Here is a 14843-nt window from a genome sequence, read left to right on the forward strand (position 1 = left end):
TATCTAGCCCAGCCCCAGTGCTAAAAAGTGGCAAGCGTGTTTATGGCCAGTGCTCTAGATTTGGAATCCATCACTATACCCAGCAGCCTTGTTCAGTCTTTCCCAAGTGTTTTTCTTTGCTGTTGCAGTCCCTGCAAAAACTGTTCTCCTGGTCCCTTTCACATCACTCTCTGTCAGTATACAAGACCTCCCAAGTGTTTTTGAGATTGTCCCTTTCATAATTTCGTCTGGGGAAGTAAGAATTCACTGTATTCTTTTGCTAAACCAGAATTCGTTCGACCAACACTATTTCTGTATGTAGAAAATGATGGGGTTTGACTGTAAGACTGTTCACATTCCTTCCAGCTCTAAGTCCCATGTTCCTGTGAACTGTCACTGAGGCAAGAAAATTCAGCCAGCTGTTTCTCCTCCTCCCTCTCCGGGAAGCCACAGAAAGCTCCCAAGCCATCCCTCAGCAATTTCTGGCAGGGCAAGGAGGTGGATGGGAAGGATCTACTCTGTTTCAATTGGTTATGTTATTTTCATAGATTTATGACTAGAAGGGACCTCAGAGTACCATCTCGTACGACACTGTCATATTACAGATGAGGAAACTGAGGTCAGAGAGGTAACTTGACCACAATCACACTAATGCACATGGCATAACTGGAGCTTGGATGAAGGTCACCTGGCTTCCCAGTCTTTGGACATGTTCCCACTATACTGAAAACCAAATAAAAAAAAAGCCAGTGTGTTTTACATGCTAAAGATCCTATCCTGCTGGGAAACAGGAACTCATTCCTCCTTATATCCCTCCCAAACTTGCTCAGCACATGACCTGGGACTCCTAGGGGGTCTCCTCCTAAATACTGCTTCCTGTGAACTAGCTGGTAGGGTATTGGGAAGATATCTCCCTAGGAAGTAACCATAGTCCTCAGGGGCCATGCTGTCACTGGTATCACTGGTGTGGACATGTCCTAATGGGAAGTCTATAGAATTCCTGCCAGGTCACTTCAAACGCTGTTTTTAGGGGGGATTTTTTTTTTGTCAGGGCAACTGGAGTTAAGTAATTTGCCCAGGGGCACACAGCTACTGAGTGTTATGTGTCTGAGGTCACATTTGAACTCAGGTCCTCCCGACTCCAGGGCCGGTGCTCTATCCACTGCCCCACCTAGCTGCCCCTTTAGGGGGTTATTGTGAGGAAAGGAAGTTGGACAGTCTTCTCAGGAGCAAAATACATCTGTCTCTGTGCTTCCCAGGATGGTTTGTAGATGGGGAGAGTGATAGACAGGTCCTCACACAGTTCTTCACTCAAGGAATCACCCCAAAAGGATGCCTTCAGGGGCAGCTAGGTGGTGCAGTGGATAGAGCATGGGCCCTGGATTCAGGAGGACCTGAGTTCAAATCCGGCCTCAGACACATAACACTAGCTGTGTGACCCTGGGCAAGTCAACCCCATTGCCTTGCCAAAAAAAGAAAAAGGATGCCCTGACCCAAGGGTGACCCCAAGAATGCTTGAACTTGGTGGTATAGTGGAAAGAGCACCAAATTGGAAGTGAGGATAGACCTGGGTTCAGATCTCCTGTTAAACACTTACTCATAAGATTAGAGCTAGCAGGGACCTTAAAGGGAGTTCTGTGACCATGTGCAAGCCAAAATCTGAGCCTCAGTTTTCTCATCTACAAAATGAGGATAATACCTCACAGGGTTGTCACAAAAAATGAGTCAAGTCAACAAGAATTTATTTAGCTCCTGCTATGTGTTGGGCACTGTACAAATGACATGATGTATGTAAACTACTTTGCAAATCAGGTTCTGCATCTACTTGAGTAGAGCGATGATTACAGAAATGCCAACATTTGCACTCTCTCTGTCTTCCTACTTTCTCCCTTGGAATCGTAGGCTGTCCCCACCCACCCTTCCCCTGACATGATAATACCAGAAGCAGCCATCACGGAGAGGAAAGATGTCTGTCTACACCCTAGCTCCAAGTGATGGCAACCAATAGTCAACCCATTAATAAATCTACAAGCGGTTATATCAGGTTCCTGTTAGGTGCCAGGCACTGTGCCAGGTGGTGGGAATATAAAGACAAAAGTGAGACAGTCCATGCCCTCAAGGAGCTTATATTCTATTGGAGGAGAATACAACATATTTATAGATAAGTAAATACAAGGTATAGTGTAATAACTAGCATTTATATAGGGTTTAAGGTTTGTAAAACACTTTATATGCATTCACTGAATCCTTACAACAGGGTATAGGAACCATTATTATCATCATGTTACCAATGAGGAAACTAAGGCAAACAGAGGTTAAGTGACTTGCCCAGGGTCGCACAACTAGTAAGTCTCTGAGGCAGGATTTGAACTTGGGTCTTTCTGACTCCAAGCCTAGCATTCTATCTACTCCTCTGCCTTCCTTTCTTCTTGCTTCTGACTTCCATAGTATATGCCCCCTAATGAGACCTCTTTGTCAAAGAACAGTTTAGTGACTTTTCTCACACATTTTCAAATTATTTTCCTGAATTGTTGAAACAATTCACAGTTTCACCAATAGCATATTAGTGTTCAGGCAAGTGTGGCCTGTTTTCACCCTGAATTTAGTATTTCTCTCATTTGGGCTGTGAGCCCTCCAGGAAGAAATCATGTTCAGGCATGGCTCATATTGGTGTTCACTCAATGCTAATTATACTATTAATAACCCTCTAGATGAGCCCAGTGCTGTTCTCAAGGACACCCAGACATTCAAGGCAGTGTTGTTTACTCTAACCTTTTTTAATGATCTTGAAATTGGAAACTTGAACTTGAACTTGGAAGATCATGAGACAGGCAAGGCCACTGTTGTTTGATGTCTTGGTTTCGTGGCATGGTCATCATAGGACAAGTCTAGAGTGGAAGATGGTGGACTTCTGTTCCCTCTCTTCTTCCACCATAGATCTAAACTTCTGAAAATCAGGGCGGCAACCCCTCGAAGCCTGTGTCTCCGTCTCCATGATTGGTGCCACCCTCTTAGCCCTTCCCTGCAGCCCAGAAGCTGCACCAGCATCCACATGGAATTAGGTCTAGAAAAGTTCCAACCCTCCCATGCTTACATTTTTCTAGCATTCATCAATGAGCTGTTTTTAACACTTGGAAAGCTTACATTCCCACAGGGTCTCTCCTCACTCCGTAGGCAAAGAGCCAACTATATTTCTTTGGAAAGGACAAAGAGTCTCGTGCATTCCAAGAAAGTAGTAAAACCCAGAAGGTTTCATTCACTCTCTTGCCTTGTTCCCTTCTTCATATCACCTCCTGAGGGAGGGTTTGAATTCCATTCCCTGATTCCTTCAGACCCCTTTTGTTGTTCTTTCTTAGTCCTTAAGTTCAGATGTTTCCACTAATCAATCTCTGTCTCTCTCTGTCTCTCTCTCTCTCTCTCTCTCCTCTCTCTCCTCTTTCTGTCTCTCTCTCTCTCTCCTTCCCTCTCTCCCTTCCTCCTTTTTTCTCTTTCTCTGTTTCTATCTCTCCTCCCACCCCCTACAATTTCATTCATGTAGAATTCACCTTCTGAGGAAACTTCTGCCAAAACAGATCCACACCTGCTCTGCTATTTAAAGTCTTAGGAGTTGACCATGTACACTGAGAGGTTAAGTGATTTGCCTAGAGTCACACAGCCAGTATGTGTTCGAGGCAGCAATGGAATCTTGGTCTTCCTAACTCACTCCCAGGGGTCATCCATCCATTATGCCAAGATTCCTTCCTCCCCTCCCCCATTATACACACAAGGAAATACAGACTCAGAACAGTGAGGTGACTGGTCCAAGTAGAAGTTGCAAAGAGGCAAATGTAGAAATTTAACTGTCTCAGGAGTCAGAGGAACTGGGTTCAAAACTATCTCTGATGCCTTTGTCGCCTTGGGCAAGCTAAAAACCCTAGCTGGGCCTCAGTTTCCTCATCTGTAAAAGGACGGGGTTAGGCTGGGTGGCCTGTGACTTCCCTTTCAGCTCAGAATCTATGATCCTATGATTCGATGTAAGCCAGATAAAGGAAAAACTTTTGAACAATTAGAGCCATCTGAGAGTGGAACGGGCAACCTTGGGAGTTAGTGGGTGTCTACACTCAATTCGTCTCACCTTCTACTTAATTATCTCTGGCTTCCAACATCATCGTTCAACCAAAACTTCTCCCTCCAAAGTTACCAACTGATATCTTAATTGGCAATGGCCTTTCCTCAGTCTTCATTGTCTTGTCCTCTCTGCGCCCTTTGCCATGGTGGATCACCCTCTTCTCCTTGATGTTCTCTCCTCTCTAAGTTTCTGGGATGCTACTCTTTCCTGCTTCTCCTCCTCTTTATCTGACTGCTCCTTCTCAGTCTCCGTTGGTGAATCTTCATCTAGGTCATACCTCCTAAGAGCAGTTATCCCACAGGGCTTTCTTCTCATCCCCCTCTTTACTTAACAATTCCCATGGATTCAAAATTCAGCTCTATGCTTGGTACACAGTAGGTACTTAATAAAAGTGATTGACTGATTGACTGTCCAAAGGGTGGCTGAAAGGTAGAGGGGATTCCTATTCAGAGAGGGATTGTATTAGATGGAATGCAATAGAAAAACACTATTTGCAATTAAGTGATACTATTTTTAAAACACTATGCTAAGTACCAGAAATACAGATTAAAAAGTGATACACATAAGAGTTTCTGCTCTCTAACTTGGGGAGACAGCACAACATGGAAATATCCTGTGGTCTTTAGGACTGATGGCAAGGTCCTTAGGGTACATTGTGGGAAAGGGTATCTGAGTGGGCAAAGTGGGACCACTAGAAGATGAAAGAAAGGATCACAGACTGGTCCAATGGGTACTTCCCTCTGAGCAGGTGGGATTTGGCCTTAGATAGCTTCTGACGCCTTCAAATCCCAAGTTTCAGTTTCTATGATTCTGTGACCAGAGTTTTTTTTTTTTTCCCATAAAGCTAGATTCCAGGGACCAGAAATATCATGAACTGTGTCAGTTGCGAGGATATTTGAACACAGAGGTTTGGGAAGAGCTGACACTATCCCTATAGAATGCAGAGCTCCATGTGAAATCTGGTCCGCTGCCGCATGTCTCTGACCACCCACACACAGTTCTCCTTGCCTTCATCCAAGAGGCCAGAACAGGATGGGGATTCAGAGACCTGTAGATTCTCGGTTGAAGGAAGCTCAAATGGAGATGCTATGGTAGGGATTCCCTCTTCCTTACTCAGTGATTTCTAGAAAAGCCTCAGGGATCCTCTGGGGAAACAGCTGGTGTTGAAGGATCCTGAGCCTATGAAATTCACAAAGTATTTTGCACATTGGGAAGTGAGTAGGATGCTTCCAGAGAGAGAGGAAGAACGCAGGGGAGGAGAACTTCTCTGGGAAGACTAGTTTTGCCTAAGGGACATATGTTGCTGATGTAGGTTGTTAGGGGAGGTAATACTTTATTTCTAGGAATCTGCCCCTCTTGGTATAGAGATCATTGAGAAAGAAAAAAACAACCACCATCTTGTTTGAGACATGGACTATTCCAGATGATAGAGTCACCTTTGGAGAAAGCAGCACCATGATTCTGCTCTCCAGATATGCAGCACGTCTTTCCGAGGTGGTCCACAAACTCTTCAGTGCTCTTCCTCAAGCTCCGTCTTCTTTGATCTCGGCAGCTTTGGAGGATGTCTACCGCCCCGGCTTCCTAGACGCTTTCTCCTTTTTGGCTTCCATTTCTCCCTTCCTGAAGCAACTAGGTGGAGTAGTGGGCAGGATGCTGGACTCTGGGACAGGAAGTCCTGAGTTCGAATTCTGCCTTAGATCCCTATTAGCCTTAGAACTCTGGGCCAGCTGCTTAACCTTTCTTCAGCTTCAACTTCCTCATAGCAACAACCTCACAAGGTTGTTGTGATGGATCAGATGTGATAATATAAGTAAAACGGTTTGCAAACCTTCAAACGTTATATAAATTTTAGATATTATTATTCCTTAACATTGCCCTCCTAAGTGTCCTCTTACCTGTCTCTCTTTCTCTCTCTCTCTTTTTTTTTTTTTTTGAGGCAATTGGGCTTAAGTGACTTGCTCAGGGTCATACAGCTAGTAAGTATCTGAGGCCAGATTTGAACTCAGGTCCTTCTGAATCCAGGGCCAGGGCTCTATCCACTGTGCTACCTATCTGCCCCCATCTCACTTTTTAAAAAAGTGTTTTGTTGATTCTTTTAAAAATTTTTTTATTAATTTATTTTGATTTATCAACAATCACTTCCATAAGCTTTTGAGTTTAAAATTTTTCTCCCCCTCCCTCCCCTCTCCCTCCTCCCTCTTTCCCCCCTCCCTCCTCTCTCTGTGCCCCTCCCTCCACAAGACAGTGTGCAATCTGATATAAGCTTTACATATACATTTCTATTAAACATATTTCCACATTAGTGATGTTGTAAGGAAGAATTAGAACCAATAGGGAACCACCAGAAAGAGGAAAAAAATCAAAACAGAAGAAAAAAAATGAAAAATAGTATGCTTCAATTTGCATTCAAACTCCATAGTTCTTTCATTGGATGTAGATAGCATTTTCCATCATGAAACCTTTGGAGATGTCTTAGATCCTTGCATTGCTGAGAAGGGCTAAGTCTATCTATGTTAGTCATTGCACAACATGGCTGTTACTGTGTACAATGTTCTCCTGGTTCTGCTCACTTCACTCAGCATCAGTCCATACAAGTCTTTCCAGGTTTTTCTAAAGTCCACCTGCTCATTATTTCTTATAGCGAAATAGTATTCCATTACAATCATATACCACAACTTGTGAGTCATTCCCCAATTGATAGACATTCCTTCAATTTCCAATTCTTTGCCACCACAAAAAGAGCTGCTATAAATGTTTTTGTACATGTGGGGCCTTTTCACATTGGTATGATCTCTTTGGGATGCAGCCCTAGAAGTGCTATTGCTGGATCAAAGGTTATATACATTTTTATAGCCCTTTGAGCATAGTTCCAAATTACTCTCCAAAATGGTTGGATCATTTCACAACTCCACCAACAATGCATCAGTGTTCCAATTTTCCCACATCTTTTCCAACATTTATCGTTTACTTGTTTTGTCATGTTGGCCAATCTGATAGGTGTGATATGGTACTTCAGAGTTGCTTTGATTTGCATTTATCTAATTAATAGTGATTTGGAGCATTTTTTCATATGATTATAGATGACTTTAGTTTCTTCACCTGAGAACTGGCTGTTCATATCCTTTGACCATTTATCAATTGGGGAATGATTGTTGATTCTTAAAAAAAAAATTATCATTGTGACTTCCAGTCAACCCTCAATAGAACCCACTCATAGAACAGAAGTAGAGGTGAGCAAAACAGCCAACACATCAACTCCTCTTGCTTAGCTCCACGCCTCTAATTCACCACCTCTCTGCTGAGAGAGGGGTATGTTTCGCTCCAAACAGAAATGGAATGGATGGCCTTGGGAAGCAGCTGTCTTCCCACTCACTGGAAACCTTCAGCAAAAACTGAGTGGGCACTTGTCACATGGCGTACAGAAGGGATGGCTCTACATGAGATGATGAGTCATCCCTTCCCCCTGGGGGAAAAGGTGACTCTATCATTTGGAATGGTCCATGTCAGGATGTGGGTGCATGGGAAGATAAGATGCTATTCCAACTTTTCTGGTTTTAGAAATGTTTTGCCTTCAGAACTGGTTCACTTAAAAAAAAAAGTATTGATTACTCTTGTGTTTAATGTCACCATCATTTCCCAATCAATTCTGCTTCCCTCCCATAATCATAGAGGCCTCTCTTATAAGAACAAAAAAAGGAAGAGGCGGGAAAAGCAGTTCAGCAAGCAACAACAGCAATAACAAATTAGTCAAATCTGACAGTATTCCATTTCCATAGCGCCCCTCCCCCCACCTCTGCGAAGAAGGTGGAGGGGGGGGGGAGGTACATTCTCATGTCTCTTCTTTGGGGAAGAAGATTCAGGAAGACCTGAAGTTCAAATCCAGTTTCAGACACTTACTAGCAGTGTGACCCTGGGCAAGTCCCTTAACCCCATTTGCCTCAGTTTTCTCATCTGTAAAATGGGGGCATACTGGGGAAGGAAATGGCAAACTACTCCGTTATTTTTTGCCAAGAAAACCCCATGGACAAGAGTCCATGGAGTCACATAGAGTTGGACGCAATTGAACAACTAAACAACAGCAACTCATTGTATATATTGCTTTCCCGATTTTGCTTGCTTCACTGCATCAGTTCATAAAAATCTTTCCATGCCTCCTAATAGTCTCCATAGTCATAATTTCTTATGGCATAGTAGTACCATCACATTCATCTACCACTGCTGGTTTGGCTATTCCCTGAATCACTGGGCATCCTCCCTTTTCTCCAGTTCTTTGCTACTATAATAAGCACTGCTAGGAATATTTTGGTTTTCCTGGGACCTTTCTATCCTTGACCTCCTTGGATTACATGCCTAGACCATGAGGTTTTCTATGAAACATAAAAAAAGACAGTGTTGCTTCTGTTTGTAGTTCAATAAAAATCATATTTGCGTTCATTTCAGTTTCAGATTCCAGCCAATCCATGTCATTCATTTGGCTTTAGGTTTCCATGGATAAGGGCTGTAGTTATTATTTTTCCCACTTAATGGTATTTTATTTTTTTCTAATCACATGTAAAGATGGTTTTCAACATTCAATTTTATAAGATTTTGAGTTCCAAATTTTTTTCTCCCTCCCTCCCCTCCCCCCTACCCAAGATGGCAAGCAATCTGATATAAGCTATACATGTACAATCATATTAAACATATTTCCACAGTGGTCATGTTGTGAAAGAAGAATCAGAACAAAAACCCATGAGAAAGAAAAAACAAAAGAGAGAAAATAATATGCTTCCATCTACATTCAGACTCCACAGTCCTTTCTCTGGATGTGGATAGCATTTTCCATCTTGAGTCCTTTGGAATTGTCTTTGATCATTGTATTGCTAAGAAGAGCTAAGTCTATCAAAGTTGGTCATCGCTCAATGATGCTGTTACTGTGTACAATGGTCTCCTGGTTCTGCTCACTTCACTCAGCATCAGTTCATGTCAGTCTTTCCAGGTTTTTCTGAAATCCATAGGGGCTATAGTTATGTTAAGCCCCTGGAAGGACGGCATCCTGCCATCTACTGGCTCCAACATCCTTTTTTTCCCTTGTTTCAAAATGTAAGATGTTTAGCTGACATCACTTTTCTCTTTCTGCAGGACGTGGGTGTCCTCCACCTGATGCCAAGATCAAAGATGTGGTCCAGCTAACTACCCAAGGTTAGGGGCTGGACAGCTTGTTGGGAGGGGAAGGAGCTCCCAGAGCCCCTCCCTCTCTCTCCCCAGTAGATTCCCATGGAAAGAGGACATTCTTGGCCTCAGGATACTCGGGACCTTCTGCACAGCCTGAGAATGAGGAGCAAATATGCTCTTTTCCTGCTGTTTGTGGTTATCGTTTTTGTCTTCATTGAGAAAGAAAATAAAATCATATCAAGGTAAGAAATGAGGGAACCATTATTCTTTATTTTCATGAATTCCTTCATTCATTGAACAAAAGTACCTACTGTGTATGAAGCATTATGTGAGGCACTGGGGCCTATGCAGAGTTTGGATAAGACATTATCGCTGCCCTCATAGAGCTTGTAATCTAGTAGGGAGATGAGGCAAAACAATGACACAAAAACCCTTTCAACCCCATTTCATTCATTCATCCGTCCATCCATCCATCCATCCATCCATCTATCTACCTACCTACCTTTCAGTTGGACCTGTTTTTTCACTAGTATAGGAAACTCTCAATGATGAAACTCCTACCAATGCAGATTGGCATTCACTTGAGGACCAAAATCAAATATCATACATATTTATTATAAGAGTTTTCTTTTTTCTTTCTTTTTCTGTTGATCGAAGGGAAGGTTGAAAGGAAGAAAAAAATTGCTTCATGATTGGGGGGGATTATTTTTTTCCTTATTATATTTATTATTATTATTAATTTATTTTTAGTTATCAACAATCACTTCCATATGCTTTTGAGTTTTAAATTTTTCTTCCCCTCCTTTCCCACCTCCCTCAGCAAGACAGCGTGCAATCTGATATAGGCCATACATATACATTCCTATTAAACATATTTTCACATTAGTGATGTTGTAAGGAAGAATTAGAACCAATAGGAGGAACCACAAGAAAGAGGAAACAAAACAAAACGAAGCAAGAAAGAGAGCAAATAGCACGCTTCAATCTGCAGTGAATTATTTTTTTCAAAAAAGATGCCTGAGTTCTTTCTGACTGCTACTAACTTTTATCTTATTGAAGGGATTCCAGTCAAGATTGAGTGACTTGCCCAGTGTCACACTGCCTGAGGGCAGATTTGAACTGACGTCCTCCTGACTCCGGCAGGTGCTCTCTGCACTGCACCACTCAGCTTCAGCTGCTATCAACTTCTAGCTGGATGAACTTGGGCAAATTACTAGACCTTGCTGGTCCTCTGTCAAATGGAAAGTTTTGAACAGCCTTAACATCCTCGGATTCTGTTTCCCTGAGTCAGGGATTGAACTAGAGAGAATTGCTCCAAGGAGGTTTCCTGAAGGAAACGGCTTGTGTGTTGACATATGGCTGCCTGCATAGATACTAACCCTAACAGTGATATTTTTTCAGATAGAATTAGATAATCTGTGTAAAGTTCTTTGCAAACCTTAAAGTGCTGTATGAATTCTACCTGCTATCATCATCATCATCATTATTAATTATTTCCTTTTGTGCTCACAGGGTCTCCGACAAGCTGAAGCAAATCCCACAGTCCCTAATGGATGCCAACAGCACCGACCCAGCCCTGATCCTTTCGGAGAATGCGTCCCTCCTATCCCTGAGTGAGCTGGACTCTTCCTTCTCCCAGCTCCAGGAGCGGCTCCGAAACATCACCCTGCAGCTGGGCGAGGGGCCCGAGGAGCTGCCCCTGGGCCCACGACGGCACGTGCTTCTGATGGCCACCACCAGGACCGGCTCCTCCTTCGTGGGGGAGTTCTTTAACCAGCAAGGCAACATCTTCTACCTCTTCGAGCCTCTGTGGCATATCGAACGGACGGTGACCTTTGAACCTGGGGGAGCCAATGCCGCCGGCTCGGCCCTGGTCTACCGGGACGTGCTGAAGCAGCTGTTCCTCTGCGACCTCTACATCCTGGAGCACTTCATCACCCCGCTTCCCGAGGACCATCTGACTCAGTTCATGTTCCGGAGAGGGTCCAGCCGCTCGCTCTGCGAGGAGCCTGTCTGTACGCCCCTTGTCAACAAGGTGTTTGAGAAGTACCATTGCAAGAACCGCCGCTGCGGCGCCCTCAACTTAACCCTGGCCGCGGACGCCTGCCGACGCAAAGAGCACATGGCCCTCAAAGCCGTGCGCATCCGACAGTTGGAGTTCCTTCGCCCCCTGGTGGAGGACCCCCGCCTGGACATGCGGATCATCCAGCTGGTCCGGGACCCCCGGGCCGTGCAGGCGTCCCGCATGGTGGCCTTCTCTGGCAAGTATGAGACCTGGAAGAAATGGGTGGCGGAAGGGGAGGCCCGCCTGCGGGAGGACGAGGTGCAGAGGCTTCGGGGCAACTGTGAGAGCATCCGCCTCTCCGCCGAGCTGGGCCTGAGCCAGCCCTCCTGGCTACGAGGCCGCTACATGCTGGTCCGCTACGAGGACGTGGCCCGCTCGCCTCTGCAGAAGGCCCGGGAGATGTACCGCTTTGCGGGCATCACCCTCACCTCACAGGTGGAAGATTGGATCCGTAAGAACACCCAGGCCCCACGGGACAGCAGCGGCATCTACTCTACCCAGAAGAACTCGTCGGAGCAGTTTGACAAGTGGCGCTTCACCATCCCGTTCAAGCTGGCGCAGGTGGTCCAGGGTGCCTGCGGCCCCGCTATGGAGCTCTTTGGCTACAAGCTGGCCCCTGATCCAGCCACCCTCACCAATCGCTCCATCAGTCTGCTGGAGGACCGGGGCACCTTCTGGGTGACGTAATGGCAGAAGGGGGACTGGATCTTTAGCCACGATCCCCATCCTCAGCCCCCTGACCTCCTACTGATGTCGACTGAAACTGAAATGCAACAGAGAAGTCAGAGCAATGACACGGAGCCTGAAGAGGGTGGGGGTGTGGTGGCAAGGGTCATCCAGTAAGAAGTTAAATGAGCCAGGCACGTCCTTCTTGCTAGAGAAGTAGGCCTTATCCCCACTCCAACCCCATCCCCCATTTGTCACTTTCCAACTTATTCTCTTGCGGCCAAGATTTCCCAGGACAGAAAGAGACCAGGGCAGGTTCCTGACCCGCTTAGGGGACTTTCAACCTCCATCTGACAGGGATGAATTTTCCCCGGGGAGGTGGGGGGAGGGGGGGGTTGAGGCTAGGCTGGGAGGGTGGATGTCCTGACTTCATTTCACCCTTTGACAGCACGCTCTGCCTCCTGCCCCCTCCTCCCCATCTCCATACAAGTGCCTCCCTGTTCCTGCAGGGTACTTGGGTACTAAACATTCAAAGCGAGTCCACTCACTTTTATTATAATTGTTGAGGAAGATGGACCTGGAGGTGAAAGAGACTCCTCACCTCCTTGGGATAATAAGACTGACCCGAAGGGCCTCATTTAAAATGGCAATGGCAAACTCCCAGTTCTGAGTGAGACCCCTGCCTGTGTCTGGTTCTCACTACTACCTCCTTTTATCTATAAGTTTCCTCACTTTTGTGGCAGATGGGCTGCATTAAACTGGCTTTTGACCAACCCTCGAACAACTTATTTATGACACCCCACCCCACCCCCAAGGGCCCTAGCCAAAGTCATTTGGCTCCTACAGAGCCTCTCTCTCCTTGAGGGCTGCCCAGGCCTACCACTGGAAGGCAGGATCAAAGCTTGGCCTAGGGGGACAGATAAAGGGCTCCTCTGGCTGACTGGCTGGCTGGCTGGGGGAGGGGATTTAGAGCTGAAGCTGGAAGTGCCTAGGGAAGGTTCAGGGGAGAAGGGAGAACAGGACAGCCTCTCTAGAAGGCATTGGTTCTTTTCCTACCCCTCCTTTAGACCACAAACTAGCCATCAAGGTGACAAATCAGTGTCTCAAAGCCCCCCTCTCCAACCTCCTTGAGGTTTCTGGGGAGAAAAACTGTTCAGCTTGGTAGGGGACCATTATTTGGGGCTTTAAAGTTATTCATGGTTTGGTTTCTTCCTTTGCTATTTTTCTTTCAGCAAGAAGTATTGGTTGGAGGTGGTTGGTAGAGAAGGCGGTTGGGGCCTTGAGGGAAACTTGAAGAAACCAGAGGCTGGGGCCATTGCTACAGGGGGGTCCCCAGAAACAAACTGAGGCAGCTGGAGTCAATTGGAGTCTGCTCAGCCCTATCTCCCCTCCCACCACCAGCCCTGCTTTTCATCAGACTTGTCTTCATTACCCCTTTTGTTTTCCAGGATCTTGGGGTTCTTCCCCTTCTCCTCAGAGAAGCACCCTGGCCTCAGGAGGCTGTCTCCACGTACATGTTTTGCTTCTAAAGACAATGTCCAGTGACAAGCTCCCCCTCTCCCCTCCAAGGTCATGGCCTAGAAATTAACACACAAAAATGCAGTTGTTCCACAGTTAATTAATTCCACCAGCATTTATTAAAGTGCCTTCAAGTTACCAAAGCTCTGTACCAGAGACTGGGCATCCAAAGAAAAAAAACACAAAACAGAACAAGAAAACAGTGCCTGCCATCCAGGGAGCTTACATTCTCCTGGGCAATTCAGCATGAGAGTTACACATCCAGTCATCCCAGGCCAGCATATGTGGTGAGAGAAATGTGACATTCTATTTGGGGACTGGTCATAGCTCAGGGGAACAAGAAAGAAACATTCCTAAAAGCAGCCAAAATACAGAGTGTCCAGAACCATGATGGATCCATCCTTGGTTTGGGGGCTATTTCAATTGGGGGAGCTGTAGTTGTGCATGGATGTCTCTGTTCTTGATTTCATATTCCATATATGGGCTGTGCAGGAATGTGTCTCTAATGCCCTCCTCCAATAGAGAGATCTTCATTTTGAACAAAATGGACTGAGACTCAGAGAATCCAGTAGCACTGTCTAGGAGCCTCTTCCCACCTCAGGATGTGTGTTGCTGAAGACATTTCTGGCAGGTCCAGAAATGTTTTTTCCTAAAGAGGGGACTACTTTCTCCCTCCTCCCTGTCCCCACCCCTCCTTTACCTGCTGGTTCCCAAGAGTGGAAAATTACCAGCTCCAGTAAGGCTTCGAGGGGTGATGGAGGAGCCATTACCTCCACTCCCAGTGTTGTTTTCTGGGGGGGGCCTAGTCTTGCACATGTTGCCAGCTCCCTGCTCCCCACATCGCCATCCCCCCTCCTCCCACCAGAGATTTTTGGAGAACTCTTTTGAGAATGAACTTGGGAGGGGAGGGTTTCCTATCTTTGGAATATTGTTCACTGCAAATTGAATTAATTTATTTATTTTGTGAAAAGATGAAAAATAAAAAATAGTTTATTTGCAGGGAGTCTGTGTTATATGTATAAATACACTAAAAACGAGAGAGAGAGAGAGAGAGAGAGAGAGAGAGAGAGAGAGAGAGAGAGATGCACATAGTTAAAAATAGAAATGAGGAAAAAGCCAGGAGCTGTAGGTCCAGGATGAGTCCCTGATTACTCATCCAGGATGGGTCCCAGGATGAGTTTTTATTAGGAAAAGCTCCACAGTTATTCTTCTGTTCAACTGGTTGGAGAAGTCAGAATTCCTAGGTTTTCTGCTGTTATCTTCATGTAGGTCTTCACATATTCTCATTCCCATCTTTCCGTTGATCATTATGCCTCCTTATGAAACATGGGACTGAATGTACTGACCATACAG

The 14843-nt window shown here is 45.3% G+C and overlaps 1 protein-coding gene across 5 annotated transcripts in view; it reads left to right on the plus strand.

Moving 5' to 3' along the window:
• The window catches only part of CHST3 (carbohydrate sulfotransferase 3), a 56330-nt gene extending 41846 nt beyond the window's left edge, over nt 1–14484 (plus strand). For all 5 annotated transcript variants that reach the window (XM_027859663.1, XM_027859657.1, XM_027859668.1 and 2 more), the window contains 2 exons: nt 9209–9483; nt 10754–14484. In XM_027859663.1, the coding sequence (XP_027715464.1) occupies nt 9344–9483; nt 10754–11993 (1380 nt within the window). In that variant the 5' untranslated portion in view covers nt 9209–9343 and the 3' untranslated portion in view covers nt 11994–14484. The remainder of the gene's footprint in view (nt 1–9208; nt 9484–10753) is intronic.
• Nucleotides 14485–14843: the final 359 nt, after the last annotated feature.

This window comes from Vombatus ursinus, unplaced genomic scaffold (assembly GCF_900497805.2).
Source record: "Vombatus ursinus unplaced genomic scaffold, bare-nosed wombat genome assembly UNPS02000749.1, whole genome shotgun sequence".
Classification (NCBI taxonomy): Eukaryota; Metazoa; Chordata; class Mammalia; order Diprotodontia; family Vombatidae; genus Vombatus; species Vombatus ursinus.